Genomic DNA, 20118 nt, shown 5'->3' with positions numbered 1-20118 from the left:
AGCTAAATTGAACGTAGCACACAACTCTACGCCTGACGACGTAGTCAACTTGGTCTTTCAAGATTCAGTTAGACTAAGTAACCCAGTTACTTTTTCAGATGAAGATTTACCTCCCTTCGGTGCCAGTCATAACCTCGCTCTATACATTACAGTCACATGAGATTGTCAGCCATATTCCTCTTTACTCGGTTAACATTCACCATTAAACGATCATGAGCTGCGAGCCATAAAAACATACGAATACGTTGTTGAACCGGAAGCCGCCATATAATGCGCCAGACCGGTGGCTCTGGGATCAAAGTAGGGTCGGCTCCTTTCAGATACCCTAAAGTAGATTTTATGGATAATTTACCGGAGGACGTACCTTGCCAATACAGTGAATCCTCTAAGTCTGGATCCTGGACTAATGAGATCGACGCAATTTTTTGAAGCAAATCCCGCGGTAAAAAGTCTGCAAAACAATCCCATTTCCACCCATTTTGTATACACCACATATCACTCACAGTAGCTCCGATAATCTCATCAGGAATTGGGGCGATAGAATTATCTGAGAGGCATACACCATCCACCCAAGCATGATCCCAGGAAAGTGTACATCGACCATTACGACTGCAGTAGCTGTTCCTAGCCAAGAGATGCAAAGAACTGATCAACGAAAGCCATTGGAAAGTCAAGCTAGAGCATACCTATAGAGAGGCGAACAGAGTAACAAATTTAATTTACTAGCTAATAGAGGAGTTAATACTAGTACTATTCCATTGCATTTAGATGTACCTTTAAATGAGCTGCGTCCCATCCTACGGGCGGACATTTTTGAGGTAGCTATTCCCCGTATAATAGCTAACAATTAATTTTCGGAGCTTTGCCCCTCCTTCGCACCAAAAAAAAAAACCAACAGAGCAAGCACAAGTTAAAAGTTCCCGCCTTTTGAAAAATTTCTACAGCTATCACACAACACCGCGAAAAACGTAAACAGTACAGCATCCATTTCTACTTCACTCCCCAAAACACCAGTCCTCCACCCGATCAAAAACCCTAATTATAAAAAAACCGCCGGAAACCACCGGAATACGGCGACCACCGCCGCGCAATGTCGACGTGGCAGTTATTCTCCGACGACGACAATAATTTTCGGTGGAAAATATCGCCGGAGACGACACATTCGTCGCAACATTTCCACCTTCCGTCTTCTCCTCCTGCTCCATTGCCTTCATGTCACGATGTCCTCCTTTTAGGTCAACCTCTCTCTCTCTCTCTCGATTGATTGATTGTGCAATTGTTGGATTTATATATCATTCATGATATAATTATTGAAGATAATACTAGTGATTCTCCAAATAATATCTAATCTTCAATAATAATGATGTATGAATTTTACAGGATGTTCGAAGATTTTTGAGGATAATGAGGAAAGTAGTAAGAGCGATGACAATAATCACTTTGGTAATGCTGATGCTGGTGGTCGTCTTCCCATGTTTAGTACTGGATTGGGGAATTCAGTTGTGCTTGATAAAGCTTCCATTGCCAAAGCTGCTTCGATTCTTGGTGACGATTTTAAGGATAATGTCAATGCAGGTTAGGGTTTTGATTTCGTTGCATCTGTTTACAATTCGATATAAGCTATTCAATGATTTTTAGCCTGCAATCATGCTCCAGTTAGACTTGTTAAGGTAACTTAATCGATAATTTAGATTGAATTGGAGTCTTTTTAATGTATTAGAAGGCTTTACCGATGATGTTATTGTTGTCGTAATTGGCCTACCTGGTTTACGAGACAGTCTGTACCATCCTTTTGTGCATGTTAATTGTGTTTGGTGAGGATAATGCTAATTAAGGAATATATTTCGTGGATGTTTCAATTGTTTGAATTTGATTGGCCTTTCAGGACATGAGTTCACTTCCCCTAATTCAGTTTTCCAAATGGGATCTGGGAAAAAAGTCGGAGGTCAAGGCTTCGTATCTCCTAATTCCATGTTTCAAACAGGCTCTGGAAAAAAGGTTAACATTTCTTCTGCGGGGCTTTCTAGAGCCAAGGCGTTGTTGGGTATGAATGAAAATGATGGTGATGAACCTCCAAAAAAGATACTACGTGGTAGTGATGGATTGAGATATGAAATGCCACCGAATTTAGGGAAGGCACATATGGTTATCAATCACGGTGGAACTGAGAATGGTACACTATTAAAAAAGGCTCGTCTTCACTCAAAGAATGAGATTGTTGATCAGAATATTAGTAATCTTATACAACCTGGAATGTGCAACCCTTCTGTAAAATCTTCTGGATTCAAGTTCCAAACTGCTGGCGGTAGGTCTATTTCTGTGTCTGGTGATGCATTGCAGCGCGCAAAAAACCTCCTTGGTGATCCAGAGATTGGTAGTTTATTGGATGAAGAAGATGCAGGTGCTTCCATGTTTTCATTTTGCAAGAATGGTAATTCAGATGGGGGCCTCTTTAACAAAGAGAACAATATTGGTCATTTAACTCTTCATCAACTTGAAAAAAGCGAGCAAAATCCTAAGATCTTTGTATCGCCAATGAAACAGTCTTCTGACAGGAAGCAAACCAAAGCCAAATCAGAGGCATTGGTTTCAGGGACCAATTTAATATCAAAATTTAATGCTGAGGCAAGCCTCTGCATTTCTAGTGGTAAACAACCATGTCCAAAAGAACCTTTTATGGAAAATCATTTCGGCAGTGAAGTAACAAGCCAGCATACCATGGCAAATGGTGTGGGCTCCGGTCTTCATAGGTCTCTAAAGCAATCAGGAAGACCACTTGCTGATATCACAAACACCACTGACACTAATTCTACAAGCGTCAAAGGAACACCATCTGAGGTTAGGAGACTTGGAAGAAGAACTTCCCTTACTCCTTTCAAGATGCCACGAAGCTCAAAGTTTGTTACTCCTCTAAACAATAACCTCCACGTTATCCCAAATGGTAAGCTCACCAAATAATTCCAAACTGGGCTTCGCATAAACATTATATCCATTCCCACTTGACAAGCTTTTAATGCATTCAGGGTACTCGAGCAGAATGTCTGAAACTTCATTTCCTCGAAGGAAGGTTTCTATGCGTTACCCACCTCAGTCTTCAAGAACTTACATCACCGAGTTTTTTAAAGAACCTCCAGCATACCCACAAAAAGTAAGTCAAGCATCCTGATAGGTCTTTACTCTTTTGACTACTTTAATACAGTGATGCTGATTCTATTTACTAAATTCACGTGAATCTAGCTAGAAATTATTTCTTCGGAGCTACGACAGATTAATCCAGAATGTTCAGAGGAATACACATTTTTGGATGGATCCCACACAATTGATGCTGGCACTTTCTATGATATGCTGCTCCAATCTGGAGCATCAGCTCAACATATCACAAAAAAGTAATTACATATCTTTTTCCTGTATCCTTTCCTTCCCCTGCTCAGACAACTTGTATTTGCAGAATTGTTGCTGTTCACTACTAGCCTGCGAGGAGTACTTACTACTCTGTTTTTGAGACTGATGTGGTGTATGTTTTCCCCTTGAATTAAGCTAATCATCGTCTGTCTGTTTACACCAGCTTATGAAACTTGCAGGAAAGCAAACTATATCTGTTAAAGTTTTTACCACTTTACTTAAGATATATACTGAAATAGGTTTTTGTTAATAAGGGTTCTATATGGTAGAACAAATATTGCCAGTCTAAGAAACATTGACGTTGAGAGAATGGACAAAGGGAGGAGTCTTATAACACTAACCTAATATTGCTTGTATTGAAATCAAGGTTGCCTAATTCATAGGTACTCCTTGATGTGAATAAGTAATATATATACAATACGCATGATCCACACTTATGCCGTTATACCATGGATTTAACCAAGTATCAAAACACAGTGAATACGTATACGGAAGACGTGCAAATCAATTCATGATTTGCTAGGGTTTGAGTTAATCCAATACCTCAGATTGAAACATTGATCTCATTTGGGATAATAGACTGATAGAGACATAGATCAGGATACTCGATCTTTTCCAATTCGTGAACATGTAAAAGCAATAGCATCGAACAAAAAAAAAATACTGGTGTACTGTGTAGAAGGGTTGTTATATTGCCTAATGATTGTTTTGCCAGTTGATAGATAAGAATCAGACCGCAGCATTATACTGTTTTTTTTTTTTTTTTTTTTTTTTTTTTTTTTTCTCTGTATTCAAAACAATAAGATTCTTAAATGCATTACATTTTGGTAGGGGATCCGCTCTGCCACTCATACCCGTGAACTTATAGAACTTATGCTTCTAGACCATAGATATGAAGTAATTGTTTATGCAAATTAAATAGTTAATAGGATGCAGTTTTGGCTACTCTATGACTGAGTTACACCTTGGCTAATCATGAGAGCTAATGTTATATGGGTTTTCCTGTTAGGTGGGTAGCAAATCACTACAAGTGGATTGTGTGGAAACTAGCATGTTATGAAAGATTATATTCAGCTAAGTTTGCGAAGAAATTTCTCACTAGTTCTAATGTGCTTGAGGAATTAAAGTACAGGTATGAAACATTTATGTTTTTCTCCTGATTCTATCTATAATAAAACTTTAAAAACTAGGTTTGTTATTTCTAGGTGATTTACCTTTTCAATTTTATGATATTTGCAGATATGAACGGGAAGTTAATCATGGTCAACGTTCTGCAATTAAGAGAATTTTAGAAGGAGATGCGTCACCTTCTTCCATGCTAGTGTTATGCATTTCAGCTATCCGATCAGCTAGTGAGGGAACTTCAAGTACAAAATTGACTGGAGAGACAAGCATGGCAAGATTGGAACTTACAGATGGATGGTATTCTATAGATGCCCTGTTGGATCCACTGCTGTCCAAACACCTAGCTGTTGGAAAGCTATTTGTTGGGCAAAAACTGCGGGTAGGCTGGAGTTTTGGTTTTTTACATTTTGTTTCTTGTATAGCAAGCTGCGTACTGTGTCTAAACTAGGATTTTGTACACAATCCTGACTTTGGTAGATATGTGGGGCTGGATTAAATGCCTGGGAAGGACCTGTTTCTCCTCTTGAGGTTTGTTCTTCCTTCCAGTTTTGATGAAGGCTTAAATTTCCTTCATGTGTTTCCATGCATCTTATAATATTTGTTTTCAAAGTGTTGTCAACCTTTTATTTCAATCACAGGCGTCTGCAACCGTTAGTTTGGTGCTTCATATAAATGGAACTTACAGAGCTAGCTGGGATGCACGTTTAGGATTGTGTGAGTCCCATTAACGATTTCAACACCACCTCTTTAAGAAGTTTCTGAGTAGCATGTTAATGACTTTCGATTGAATTGTAGGTAGAGGTGCCTATGCACCACTGGCATTTAGATGCATCAAGGGCAATGGAGGCTCAGTACCTAGGACCTTAGTTGGAGTTACCAGGATATATCCTGTCCTTTACAGAGAAAGGTAGCGTCCGGTTGCTGTTACTTTGAATATTGTGTTTATACTTTATCAAAGAACACTCTGTTCTGCATTGTTTTGTGCTATAATTGTGTGTGTTCAATACTCTACAGGTTGAAGAATGGAGGATATATTGTGAGGTCAGAGAAAATGGAAACCGCAGTCTCACAGCTTTATAGCCAGAGGTGTGTCTGCTTTGAATCGTGAATTCGTGATAAGCAATATATACTTCATTGCGAGAGTCTGCCAAACATGAGAGGGATTTAGGGAGCAAGTGACATCATTTTACTCTTTACTCCTCATACTGCTAATAATTTTAGCCCAGTTTCATATACTTTGCAGTGCTATAATAAAGCCTTAACAACTGTTTTTGTGACTCTTAATAAAGGAATAAAACCAATTTGTAGGAACTCTACGAATGGCGCACGTACCTTTAATCCTTTACCCCTTATATTATCACATTTCGCTCAAGATTGCAATAATGATTCTGATACTTAGAAGTTAGATCCATGTATTCTCACGTATCCAAGATCATCCCCGTGGACATTAAAATGTACGAAGTACATCTTTCTTAACTATTTTTAAAGTGGCAGATTATTTCCTCAAGACAAATTTGCATTAGTTTACCTTGCATTCTTTTATGTTTTTGATTTCATTTTCTATCCCTTGTTAAAGTTTAAGTAGACATAGTGTGTTTACATAATGGATGTACACAAACTTGCTATTTTGCAGTTTTGCACCATGCTTCTGTGATTAATTGTTTTCATTCATAAAGAAAAATTCCCAAGTCAAAACAGGTTAAAGTGTGCGAAGCATAAGTTTATTAAAGAGGAACATTGAGCTACACATGAATGTGATTTCTTCACAAGTTTGTAAAGATGTAACAACTATGTAGTGCCAAAAAGGAGTCCAAATAGTCTCGTTTTTGACATGACAGGTTGCATATCCTATAACATACAACAGTGGCCTCAGCATTTGTGCCGGTAGAATATGTAAAATATGAAGATATCAGTGACATGAGGTCCAGGACTCTCTGGCCACCGTAAAAAATAATCCGTTCTTGTGCATGTTGCTCAGTTTTGGCGGTGAAAAAGTTGAATTTTGTAATTTTATATAACAGTGGCTAACCAATTCCAATGGGACAGTGTAAATGATTTTTTCTGGGCCTGCGACGGGATTGAGTTCCATTGACTTGTTATGTTAACATGAAAGTATTCGTACTCTAGCATGTGTTTGTTAGAATAATTCTCTATAAAGAATAACAAAGAGGGTAATGCTTTGATTGGGGGTGAGAATTCCTTGCTCATGCTGGTATTAGTATTGATATCTTCACGTTGGGCCTTGGGAAGATGATCATCCTAATTTTCATATTTTGATGTGTAGGCGTTCTAACATCATAGAAGGTCTTACATTAGACTTTCAGAGAGGTTCCAATAATAGTTTTGTGGCCGATGATTATGACAACGAAGAAGGGGCAAAGATCTTGAAGATGCTTGAGCATGCTGCTGAGCCAGAACTTATGATGGCAGAAATGAGTTCTGAGCAGCTAACATCGTTTTCCATTTACCGTGCAAAAGCTGAGGTGCTTTCTCGATATTTTCTGTGATGATAATCTAGATGTTTTTATATAGCTAACTTCCAGATATCATTACAGGAAAACAGGCAGTGCGACTTGCAAAAGTTGATCGAAAAAGCCATTGAAGATGCAGGACTAAGTGGCAGAGAAGTCTCCCCATTTATGCGTGTAAGGGTCGTTGGACTACAATGTAAATACCATGCTAAAATTAAAGACTTCAGGGAAGGATTAATAACAATCTGGAACCCTTCTGAAAGGCAGGTATGAAAAGATATATTTCTTATTAGGTTTGTTGTTACTCTATCTTGCATTTATCAGAATGTATTTTGCGTGCTTGCATTTTGAAATGATTTCCTGTGCACTTTGTCAGAAACTTGAGCTTGAAGAGGGGCAAACTTATGCTATTTCAGGCCTCTTACCGTTGCATTCTGATTCAAACACACTTTATCTACAAGCCAGAGGATCTAGTACTAAATGGCAGCCTTTAAAAACGATAGAGAACAAATCTTTTATGTAAGTATCCACCCTGTAGCTGTTTATTCTTTGAAGTAACAGAAACACTAAGCTTGCTGCATCTTTATTTAGGCCCTTCTTCAATCCTCGCAAGGCTCTTTCATTATCAAGAATGGGAGAAGTTCCACTGTCAAGGTGATGATAACACAGACCTTTTGAGCTGTAATGCTTCTCAGGTGAGTAAGTTATGGACTTCATAATTGTACTTACTTTCGTTATATGCTTTCTGCAGTGAATTTGATACAGCTGTGTTTGTCGTGCACGTGGGCCTGGAACATGTTGATGGTCCGCAAAAGAAACAGTGGGTGTTTGTTACTGATGGATCCTTGAGTGAGTTAAGAACTGATGATTCAACAATGCCATTGCTGGCCATTAGCTTTTGCTCTCCGTGCACTGATGACGATTCAACATCTCCAATCAACTATAATCTTGTTGGATCTATCGTAAGTATTATAGTTTGAGACATTTTTCGGAATATGAATGATTTCCTTGCACATTTATTTTGGATAGCCTTTATTGTGACAATAAGAGGCGAGAGGAGATTGGCTGATTAGTTGTAGACTTGTAGAATGTAGTGTTGATCAACATCATGACAAAGAGGGTATATTTTTTTACCCACATCCACACCCCTGTCCTTTTCCACACTATTCTGCCCCTTCTTTTTAAAAGGTAAGGAATCTTGGCAAATATCAACAACAACAACAACAACAACAACATCAGAGCCTTAATCCCAAAATGATTTGGGGTCGGCTGACATGAATCATCCTTTCGAACCGTCCATGGGTGAACGCACGCCTCAAAATGCGAATAAAAAAAGGGAAGATGAAAAACAAAAAGGAAGAACGAAAATGTAATGGAAAGTCAAGGTAAACTTAGGGGTTTTAAAATCGAATTCCGTCTTTCTTTTATAAAAACTTAAAATTTAAATCGAGAGAAAAGATTAAAACGATTTTTAAAAACCGAAATAGAGTTAAGGATCCGGAATGAACCAGGTAAAATCTATAAGAAAGTGGTTGGTGAAAAAGTGTAGTAAAGGAGAGAAAAATAAATAATTTAATTTCTTTAAATTAAAAAAAAAAAAAAAACATTAAATCTGTCAAAAAACATCAAATACTAAAAATCCACATGTATCCTTTCCCTCCATTGTGCCCTCTCCGTCACCATACTCTCCTCAAGCCCCAGAACTCTCATATCGTGCTCTATCACTCTCAACCATGTCTGTCTCGGTCTTCCTCTGCCTATAGGGACCTTTTCTGTTCTCCAAGTCTCCAGCCTCCTAACTGATGCGTCCATAGGTCTCCTTCTCACATGGCCAAACCATCTTAGTCGGTTTTCCATCATCTTGTCCTCTATTGGCGCCACTTTTACCTTTTCCCTAATCACCTCATTCCTTAACCGATCTTTCCTTGTATGTCCGCACATCCACCTCAACATGCGCATCTCCGCCACACTCATCTTTTGAATGTGACAATGCTTCACGGCCCAACACTCGGAACCGTAAAGTAGGGCCGACCTAATTGCCGTGCGATAAAATTTTCCCTTTAATCTTTGAGGCATATCTTTATCACATAAAAACCCTGAAGCACTCTTCCATTTCAACCATCCCGCTTTAATTCTGTGAGCCACATCTCCGTCTAACTCCCCATCTTTTTGAATAATAGATCCTAGATATCTGAAGAAATCCGAACCCTCAACAACATTCCCATCGAAAATAATACTCCCCGCCTCTGTCAATCTCAACCCCGCCACCTTAGTGAACTAACACCTCAAATACTCAGTCTTACTCCTGCTCAGCCTGAACCCACGAGTCTCTAAAGTCTGCCTCCACAATTCCAACTTTCTCTCCACCCCCTCTTTTGTCTCATCAATCAACACAATATCATCGGCAAACATCATACACCAAGAGATGTCGTCCTGAATATCCCTTGTCAACTCATCCATAACTTTAGCAAAGAGAAAAGGACTAAGTGCGGAACCTTGATGCACCCCGATGGTAATAGGAAATTCTTCCGTTCTCCCAACATTAGTGCGAACACTTGCACTAGCCCCCTCATACATGTCCTTTATGAGGTCAATATATTTTCGCGACACACCCTTTCTCGCCAAAGCCCACCAAAGTACTTCTCTTGGTACCCTATCATATGCCTTTTCCAAGTCAATAAAAACCATATGTAAGTCCTTCTTCTTGTCCCGATGGTATTCCATCAACTGTCTCATGATAAAAATCGCATCCATAGTCGATCTCCCGGGCATAAATCCAAATTGGTTTTCCGAGATGTCTACACATCTCCTAAGCCTTTGCTCGATTACCCGCTCCCATAACTTCATCGTATGACTCATAAGTTTAATTCCCCGATAATTGGAACAGTCTTGAACATCACCTTTGTTCTTGTAAAAAGGGACAAGAGTGCTTCTCCTCCAAGCCGATGGCATCTTGTTGCTCCTCCAAATCTTGTTGAAGAGCATGGTTACCCATTCGATCCCTTTCTCCCCGAAGCACCTCCAAACTTCTATGGGTATACCATCCCGTCCCTCTGCTTTCTTTGACCCCATCTTCCTTAACGCCTTTCTAACTTCACTCTTTTGTATTCTACGCACAAATTCCCGATTAACCATGCGTGGTGTTACCTCTACATCCCCAAAACCTTGTTCCTGATGTCCATTGAATAAATTATCAAAGTAAGAACTCCATCTAGCCTTTATTTCGTTATCCTGAACCAGAAGCTTGTCGTCCATATCTTTCACACACCTAACTCTCCCAATATCTCTCGTTTTTCGGTCTCTTATGCGAGCCAGTTTATAGATATCCTTCTCTCCTTCTCTCGTGTCCAACCTGGCATACACTTCTTGGTTAACTTTTGCCCTCGCATCCCGTACGGCCTTTTTAGCGGCTCGTCTAGCCTCCTTGTACTTTTCAAAGTTCTCATCACTCATGCATTTCCCGAGAACCTTATAGCATTCACGTTTAGTCTTTATCGCTTGTCTCACCACATCGTTCCACCAAGATGTGTCCTTACTTGATGGTCTATTCCCTTTAGATTCCCCTAACACCTCCCTCGCCAAATCCTTTACAACATGCTCCAATTTATCCCACGTTGCATCAATATCTTTCTCCTCGCAATCCGACCAAATATCGCTCCTTCCAACCTTATCCAAAAACGCTTGTTGGTTTCCCCTTTGTAGCTTCCACCACTTGATCCGTGCCTCACCGATTATCTTTCTCTTCCTCAAGTCTCTCTTACCCCGAAAATCAAGAACCACTAGTCTATGTTGTGTTGCGGCACTTTCCCCGGGTATGACCTTGCAATCGGTGTACTCTTTCCTCCACACATTCCTTACCAAAAGGAAGTCAATCTGACTAGCATTACCTCCACTTCTATAATTCACCAAATGAGAATGTCTTTTCTCGAACCAAGTGTTTATTACACCCAAGTCATATGCCAAAGCAAAATCTAATATGTCACTTCCTGCTTCATTTCTCTCCCCGAACCCAAAACCCCCATGAATGTTCTCGAAGCCAACTCGACTAGTACCCACATGCCCATTGAGGTCACCACCAATGATCAATTTCTCTCCAATACGGACTCGTTCTACAACCTCTTCCAAATCTTCCCAGAAGGCTCATCGAAAAGAAGCATCCAAACCTACTTGAGGTGCGTAAGCACTTATAACAGTCACCACTCACCACCTCATCCCCAACTACAAGCTTAATGCTCATAATCCTATCACTCTTTCTCGATACTTCTACCACATCATCGATGTAATCTTTATCAATGACAATACCCACTCCATTACGACTTTTGTCTTTACCCGTGTACCAAAGCTTATAACCCCAAGGCCCTATCACCCTTGCTTTATCTCCGACCCACTTTGTCTCTTATAGACACATTATATGCACCCTCCTCCTTTTCATAACCTCCCCTACCTCAGCTAATCTCCCTGTCAAAGAGCCAACATTCCAAGTACCAAAACGTAACCTACTACCCTTCCTAAAGTCATGTCCTGATTTCTTTACCCGCTCTTGACCATGCTTCCTAGATCCAAACCTATTTGACACCACACCCATACTTCGAGGTGGCGCGCCGCTTTTGGGCGACGACCTAACAACCCTTGCATATTTTTCACTACACCCGAGTCTAGAAGATGTAGCGCACCCTTGCCTATTTGACACCACCCTCAGATGTAAAAATGGCGCGTCGTTTCCGGGCGACGACCTAGCAACCCTCAAATACTTTTCACTACACCCGGGTCTAAGAAGTGCAGCGCGTCGCTTCTGAGGAGACACCCCAACGATGTTCAAATTCCGATTCATGTCCATAAAATGTGACTAAGTTTTTATGTTGGCTGCCGCCACCCTCCTCCTTTATCCGGGCTTGGGACCGGCAATGAATGCCCGAAAACACTCACAAACCGGTGTACTCTTCCTCCACACATTCTCATTTGGTGACTTATAGAAGTGGAGGAAATGCTAGTCAAATTGACTTCCTTTTGGTAAGGAATGTGTGGAGGAAAGAGTACACCGATTGCAAGGTCATACCCGGGGAAAGTGCCGCAACACAACATAGACTAGTGGTTCTTGATTTTCGGGGTAAGAGAGACTTGAGGAAGAGAAAGATAATCGGTGAGGCACGGATCAAGTGGTGGAAGCTACAAGGGGGAAACCAACAAGCGTTTTTGGATAAGGTTGGAAGGAGCGATATTTGGTCGGATTGCGAGGAGAAAGATATTGATGCAACGTGGGATAAATTGGAGCATGTTGTAAAGGATTTGGCGAGGGAGGTGTTAGGGGAATCTAAAGGGAATAGACCATCAAGTAAGGACACATCTTGGTGGAACGATGTGCTGAGACAAGCGATAAAGACTAAACGTGAATGCTATAAGGTTCTCGGGAAATGCATGAGTGATGAAAACTTTGAAAAGTACAAGAAGGCTAGACGAGCCGCTAAAAAGGCCGTACGGGATGCGAGGGCAAAGATTAACCAAGAAGTGTATGCCAGGTTGGACACGAGAGAAGGAGAGAAGGATATCTATAAACTGGCTCGCATAAGAGACCGAAAGACGAGAGATATTGGGAGAGTTAGGTGTGTGAAAGATATGGACGACAAGCTTCTGGTTCAGGATAACGAAATAAAGGCTAGATGGAGTTCTTACTTTGATACTTTATTCAATGGACATCAGGAACAAGGTTTTGGGGATGTAGAGGTAACACCAAGCATGGTTAATCGGGAATTTGTGCGTAGAATACAAAAGAGTGAAGTTAGAAAGGCGTTAAGGAAGATGGGGTCAAAGAAAGCAGAGGGACGGGATGGTATACCCATAGAAGTTTGGAGGTGCTTCGGGGAGAAAGGGATCGAATGGGTAACCATGCTCTTCAACAAGATTTGGAGGAGCAACAAGATGCCATCGGCTTGGAGGAGAAGCACTCTTGTCCCTTTGTACAAGAACAAAGGTGATGTTCAAGAGTGTTCCAATTATCGGGGAATTAAACTTATGAGTCATACGATGAAGTTATGGGAGCGGGTAATCGAGCAAAGGCTTAGGAGATGTGTAGACATCTCGGATAACCAATTTGGATTTATGCCCGGGAGATCGACTATGGATGCGATTTTTATGATAGGGTACCAAGAGAAGTACTTTGGTGGGCTTTGGCGAGAAAGGGTGTGTCGCGAAAATATATTGACCTCATAAAGGACATGTATGAGGGGGCTAGTGCAAGTGTTCGCACTAATCTTTGGGAGAACGGAAGAATTTTCCATTACCATCGGGTGCATCAGTTTCACACTTAGTCCTTTTCTCTTTGCTATAGTTATGGATGAGTTGACAAGGGATATTCGGGACGACATCCCTTGGTGTATGATGTTTGCTGATGATATTGTGTTGATTGATGAGACAAAAGAGGGGTGGAGAGAAAGTTGGAATTGTGGAGGCGACTTTAGAGACTCGTGGGTTTAGGGCCGAGCGAGAGTAAGTCTGAGTATTTGAGGTGTCAGTTCACTAAGGTGGCGGGGTTGAGATCGACAGAGGCGGGGAGTATTATTTTCGATGGGAATGTTATTGAGGGGTCTAATTTCTTCAGATATCTAGGATCTATTATTAAAAAAGATGGGGAGTTAGACGGAGATGTGACTCACAGAATTAAAGCGGGATGGTTGAAATGGAAGAGTGCTTCAGGGTTTCTATGCGATAAAGATATGCCCCAAAGATTAAAGGGAAAATTTTATCGCACGACAATTAGGCCTGCCTTACTTTACGGTTCCGAGTGTTGGGCCGTGAAACATTGTCACATTCAAAAGATGAGTGTGGCGGAGATGCGCATGTTCAGGTGGATCTGCGGACATACAAGGAAAGATCGGTTAAGGAATGAGGTGATTAGGGAAAAGGTAAAAGTGGCGCCAATAGAGGACAAGATGATGGAAAACCGACTAAGATGGTTTGGCCATGTGAGAAGGAGACCTATGGACACACCAGTTAGGAGGCCGGAGACTTGGAGAACAGAAAAGGTCCCTAGAGGTAGAGGAAGACCGAGACGAGTGATAGAGCACGATATGAGATTTCTGAGGAGTATGGTGACGGAGAGGGCATAATGGAGGGAAAGGATACATGTGGATTTTTAGTATTTGATGTTTTTTTTACATATTTAGTGTTTTTTTATTTAATTTAAAGAAATTAAATTATTTATTCTTCTCTCCTTTATTACACTTTTTACCAACCACTTTCTTATAGATTTTACTTGGTTCATTCCGGATCCTTAATTCTATTTCGGTTTTTTAAAAATCGTTTTAATCTTTTCTCTCGATTTAAATTTTAAGTTTTTATAAAAGAAATCCGGAATTCGATTTTAAAACCCCTAAGTTAACCTTGACTTTCCATTACATTTTTGTTCTTCCTTTTTGTTTTTCATTTTCCCTTTTTATTCGCATTTTGAGGCGTGCGTTCACCCATGGACGGTTCGAAAGGATGATTCATGTCAGCCGACCCCAAATCATTTTGGGATTAAGGCTCTGATGTTGTTGTTGTTGTTGTAATTTGTTAGTTTGGCCATCTGTATACGCCATACGGACCCTTAAAATACACAAGGAATTTTGGTCCTCAGCTGAACCCATATTTGGACTGCTCTACATTATCTATTCCACTAAGATGCTGTGCATATGTTTCTGTAGCAATCGTTCACATTGGCATTTCATGAGATTAAATGTCAGGTTGCTTTCCAGTAAATTTACATCAGAAGCACACTCTAGCGTCTAACTTCCTAAATTTTCTTTTATATTTTAATAGGTCTGCTTTTGTAATCTTGTGAAGAGAGCTAAAGATCACGCGAATCATATGTGGGTTGCGGAAGCTACTGAAAATTCGACATATTACCTTAATTATGAGCATCCTTCTTGTTCCCATGTTAAAGATGCCTTTGGCTTAGTCAAGAAATGGGAGCAGAATTCCAGTTTGGTATGCATCAATGCTCTAGATTACCTGTATACACTTTTGATATTATGTTATTTTAACACTATTATGTACTTCATACAGACAATTGAGAAGCTAAAGAAGAGGGTCCTGTATATAATTGGTGATAATGCTCCCTGAAAATACGCCGACGAATATCGTCATGTAAGTTGAGATGCCCCTTTTAGTTTTATCAGAATATGCATACTTGAAAATTGTCGTCACCGAATTTTGAGAGGTTTGTCCCAAAATATGTATTCGTGATTGCATCTTTATCTTATATAGAGTTATGGCCTTGATGAATAGTAATGTGCCATGACTGAATAGTAGTCTATGAAGTCTAGTTACCGGTCTGGAGTTGGTTAAATCCCCTGATGAATAATAATGCATCATGGACTTTATTCATGAAGCTGACTAATTCAAGTGGGTGGGAAAGTTTAGTGATTCTGAATCCCATGTATAATATAAGGTGGACATCTAATTAATTAAATGAAAAGAGGTGGGTTAAGGTCTTGTTATTTTTTCTTTTAAAATCAAGGCACTTCTTATTACTAAATTCTTTTTCTGTGTCTTCCTATGGCTTTATAATGTTCATTGATTTTTGTCACAAAAGTATTTGCATCCACATTGAGCAGTTAAAAACTATCGCAGTAACTGAGGCTGGTTATTCTAAGTACTCCGTATATAATTAGCTTTTGTCCTGACCATTGTCGCAGTAACCAAGTTAATTAGGAGTACATTGCACTTTCTATATGTGTACTCTATTATGCAGGAGTCACCAAACAGTGAGATTTTTATGATTGAGCTTGAATGCCCGCGTGATTGTGGGTCCGTGATTATGACAGTCTGTTGGATTGAGCTTCTCCAAACTCTCACAGCTGCACACATGATACAATGTTCAGTGTGCAAGCTAAACTCCATTTCTCTCTATAACCATTGCCCCAAGTGCTGGATGATTATAAGCTGGCTTGTTTTGTGCAGGACAGACCAACAGAGCCATCCGGACTTAGAGCATCCCCAACTTTATACATTACGCTGACGGTGATGCATGCATGATAATGTTAATATAAGGTATTTTATTATTTTTTTTGGTGGTTGATTTATCTGTTGTAGTTGGGTATACAAAGCACTTTTCATTACTGTAGATATAAATAGGTCCAAGTCAAAATGTTGATTGATAAAAATAATATATATATATATCTCCTGTAGGCTGTTGTGAATTTCTGGACAATCAATTCTACTAATATCTATGATGGTTTGGCAGTGAGTTCAGTGTAACACAATGGGCATAAGGTTTAGATAAAAAGATAGGCGTATAGGATTTGATTCCAAATATCAGGCACACCAGGGAGACACCAATGAAAACAATCAGCATAACTTGTTGGATTTTTCAATTGGTCTTTTGTCAAGGGTTGCCATTGCCTTCTGTGAATGGAGGGATGTGCTTCTTTTCTGTATTTCGAAAGTAGTGTTATGTCAACTACTTGTATGTTTACTCCCTTGGTTATCAGACTATTTGTTTCTGCTTCCACGAGCTGCATCATTTTTTGCTCTAATCCACCACTTTCGTCCGGGTAAAGCTGTTTTGCTATTGGTTGAGTTTCATTGTAACAGTTTGATCCACTTTCACCACCCCAATATTCAGCACTGCAATTTATGGAAGATAGATTTGAACTTGAGCCCCTCTAATTCACAATACCCGTCTTAAGCACTATAATGAAGCTTGTTTTTAGATTATAATCAAAATTATATAGTATTACTTCAGAGTTAAGATGTTGGAAATATACCCAAGGCGGCTATAGATTAGAGTTTCTGTGGTTTTTTGTAACATAAAATCTTATATATGAGACTCTGTCTATTGGTGTCAATAACGCTCACCATATTCTCAATTGAAGTTAGGATATGAAGGAGTTAACCACAAAACAAGGAGCTAAACTTGGCTATTTTTTTCCAGTTAAGGATTTATGCTTTAAAATTTCCAGTTAAGGATGTATGTCAAAGTAGATGACGATTTTTTGATTTTAAAATAGAAATTTGAAACCCGTAAATGACTGTACGGTTTCGATGTTCGCACCCACGTGTTTGATGGATAACATAAATTCATTTGAGTGTGCTAGATAGTGAGAACCCTAAAGAAAAAAATTTATGTGAATGGTTTTTATAAGATGAGCCTACTTTGTTTTTCATAACCCATCGCGTTTGCTAGATAGTACTCCGTAGTAGGATAGTAAAGGGAAGAATGAGATGGGATGAAAGATGACAAATAATTGTGTGTTTTGATTTGACAAACAAACAAATTCAGTACCGTAAATTCCAGTTTGTTGTATTTATTTTTCCCTCAATGTTCAATGTTATAACGGAAAAGTAACGGTATTAGGTTAGAGTTACTTAATTATAAACTTTGAAAGTTGAGGTCCTTATCCGGAAAAAAAATGATTGTATGTATTGGTCCTTCTCTTTGGGTCGGTTAGATAGAAATCAGAATTGTTACATTAAGTTATGCCATGTGATAATTGTAAATCTTTTAACTTTGTATTAATTAGGCCTGTTAATTACATACACAATTAAAATTTAATTACTACAATCGAACGATTAATCTCACAATTAACCAAATTTGTTGAGTTGAATTACCACCTACCTACCTTCCATGCATGGGAGACGGTGTCATCCAAAAGATCCGAGAGTTGGAGTGGTTGACATGTATTTCCAACCAATCAGACCATGTCCTCAACGCCATTTCATAACCCTTCAACATTTCAATCTCCTTGTAAATCCCATCTTCCTCTTCAAAGGATCCCCACCTAACCAATTTGGCAACATCCAAAGTTACTCTCACAATCATTTTCGAATATGGAAACATATACGTGCCATACTCAAAAGGAGGAAATATAGTTACTTGATAAGTTAAGCTGATAATTCACCCTAAAATTAATTGGTAATAGTATATAAGATAGTAATCTCGTTCCTCCATGAACAATGTGAGATAGTTTAAATGAACAATGGTAATTGTACTTACAAGACCTTCATGGTTTCCCTTCTCCACCATAGATATGAATCAAAAACAAGAATGTGAGCATCATCCCAGTGCCTAGCATGCTTCTCAATTGCTTGGGTCCGAACTATTCTTTCTTGTAGCCCAGACGTTCCCGGGTGATCTGAATTCGACTCTACCAACAAAGGTGCCCAATAAAAGTCTATTGAGGCATTGTATTCCTGCATTTCATAATATTTGACATTTTAATAACATATCAATAATTACCAATTGAATTTATAGAAAATTAAAATAAACATGATAGTAGGAGGGTGGTCGTCTTACAATAGCTTTGAATGTAAATAAGGAGCCATTAGTTTCCATGATTTTAAGGGAAGTATTGGGGATTGCTTGTTCCACCAAACACACCATAGAAGTCCATTGACCTCTATTTATGGAATCTCCAACAAATACAAGCCTTTTGTTCCTTAGGGCCTCTAGCAATGTTGTCGCATTCAACCTATTATTTAACACAATGTACATACTAAAGTTAATAAAAATTTGACAGGTATAATGCCCTTCCGATAGTATGTACAATATTAGTCCAAATTGTCTAGAAACAATCTCAACTAAAAGTTAAGTTTAAGCTGATGGTTGGAGTTCTACAATCGATTTTATACTCGGACACAAAAAAAAAAAAAAAAAAATGGAATGACATTAACATGCATGCATAATTCATTTTCTTTTTTTGAAATGTACATTGTTTTGACATTTGAAGAATGCACTTGTTAACTTCATGATTTGAATGATGTAGGGCCTCGAAACAATTTCAATTTCAAATATTAATAGAAATAATGTAAATAATTTATTTAGCATAACATGTTTAAATCTCAAATATCATCCATTTTCCATTTTAAAGATATTCCAATTTATAGAAATTTTAAAATTTTAAAGAGTTTTTTTGTTTGTTTTTCTCAACCTCAATTTTTGGGTTTACATTTTCGCTATTTTTTTTACAGTCAACTAGACGATTACCCTTAGAATTCAAGAGAATTAAAGAAATCAAAGTACAATAAGGGAAAATTTTGTATCAAAATGGTGAGGTTGCCATCTCCAAATTTGAAAAGAGAGAAAAAGAAAGAACCTAGGAAGATCACAATGGTGAGGTTGCCATTTCCAAAATTGATAGCTCAAATCTTGACGTCCAAATTTGTGACAAGCAAGTTGATCTGACATAAACGAACATTCTTTCTCTTTATACAATGGGTATGATTCATTATCATACACCCATTTCCCCTTAAAATAGTCACATTTCGGCATCATTTGCACCTCCTCTTCTATAATGACTACACGATTTTTCGACGTAAAATGAAGAGCAGAAATAAAGAAAATAATTAGGACAATTATAAGGACCTGAAATTTGGTTATTAGAAGTTTCCATGTAGAAGCTAACGTAATAGAAATGCATGCATTTTGATTCACTTTGGTTGTGTTAGCCTTGGCCATAATATTTGTTGTAATTAGTGTGAAATGTCTGTTCATTCTCATCTTTTTAAGCTTTAAAATTTATGGTCAACAAGCTGTAAGAAGATTTGTATAATTGTTTTTTATATTGGATATTGGTGTAGTGCTGCGCAACAACTTAATGAGCGTCGCAAATTTGCGACTAAGTATAATAGTGGCTAATATATTTGAAAAGAATGATGAAATGGCTGTTACCGGGCGGTAAATCTGGTCAAACGAAACGATTAGCCCGACTCGTTCCTAGGAACGTCCAAAATCCCGCCTCAATCCCGTGGGCCGGCCTTTATGCAAGCCGTTTTTTTGTTTGTTTGTTTGTTTGGCAGTAGTAAATTTATAATCCTTGTGACAATTCACTCATTTGGTCAAATGCACTTATTTTAGTAAAATTGTAAACTAAAGCAATATAGTAACTACATCGGGTAAAAAGAGTGTCTTGATGGTGTATGGACTGCTGAATACGAACTTCAACATCCATATGCACTACTTGACACAGACCTTCCGAAAACCAATACGTCTTTTGAGCCACCGAGAGTGAGCAAAATGCACTTATGCCACTAGGACGTAGAAATGAAAGGCGGAATACAGATCACAAAGGCTTGGACCTTCTCGGGGTTCGTGTCGATTCCTTCGGAGCTTATTGGGAAACCCAAGAACTTTCCCGACCTTACC

General features: G+C 38.9%; 2 protein-coding genes across 6 annotated transcripts; one reads left to right on the top strand and one right to left on the bottom strand.

Annotated features, from left to right (window-relative positions):
- Nucleotides 1–956: 956 nt before the first annotated feature.
- Nucleotides 957–16643, top strand: LOC141653481 (protein BREAST CANCER SUSCEPTIBILITY 2 homolog B-like). 5 transcript variants are annotated; one of them, XR_012547423.1, is made up of 20 exons: nucleotides 957–1235; nucleotides 1381–1575; nucleotides 1886–2941; nucleotides 3024–3148; nucleotides 3238–3386; nucleotides 4412–4534; nucleotides 4642–4906; nucleotides 5005–5055; nucleotides 5166–5241; nucleotides 5323–5434; nucleotides 5542–5613; nucleotides 6812–7010; nucleotides 7083–7265; nucleotides 7375–7517; nucleotides 7590–7652; nucleotides 7750–7960; nucleotides 14793–14960; nucleotides 15039–15119; nucleotides 15941–16071; nucleotides 16600–16643. XR_012547423.1 is itself a non-coding variant. In XM_074461259.1 (19 exons), the coding sequence occupies exons 1-18, from the start codon at nucleotides 1091–1093 to the stop codon at nucleotides 15093–15095; spliced, it is 3393 nt and encodes a 1130-aa protein (XP_074317360.1). In that variant the 5' UTR covers nucleotides 957–1090; the 3' UTR covers nucleotides 15096–15119; nucleotides 15941–16122. The 5 variants fall into 5 exon arrangements, 3 of the variants coding, with proteins under 3 accessions (XP_074317360.1, XP_074317361.1, XP_074317362.1); XR_012547422.1 differs by lacking the exon at nucleotides 16600–16643 and adding an exon at nucleotides 16219–16314 and having other exon boundaries at nucleotides 15941–16025; XM_074461259.1 differs by lacking the exon at nucleotides 16600–16643 and having other exon boundaries at nucleotides 15941–16122.
- On the bottom strand, nucleotides 16109–19256 carry LOC141653482 (protein trichome birefringence-like 34). Its single transcript, XM_074461262.1, has 5 exons — nucleotides 19070–19256; nucleotides 18271–18445; nucleotides 17971–18167; nucleotides 17597–17755; nucleotides 16109–16601 (listed from the first exon to the last, which is right to left on the bottom strand). Exons 1-5 carry the CDS (start codon nucleotides 19246–19248, stop codon nucleotides 16250–16252), a joined length of 1062 nt encoding a protein of 353 aa, XP_074317363.1. The 5' UTR covers nucleotides 19249–19256; the 3' UTR covers nucleotides 16109–16249.
- Between the last annotated feature and the right edge of the window lie 862 nt (nucleotides 19257–20118).

Source organism: Silene latifolia, chromosome 4 (genome assembly GCF_048544455.1).
Source record: "Silene latifolia isolate original U9 population chromosome 4, ASM4854445v1, whole genome shotgun sequence".
NCBI classification, from domain to species: domain Eukaryota; kingdom Viridiplantae; phylum Streptophyta; class Magnoliopsida; order Caryophyllales; family Caryophyllaceae; genus Silene; species Silene latifolia.
This window is presented reverse-complemented; position numbering and strand designations above follow the sequence as displayed.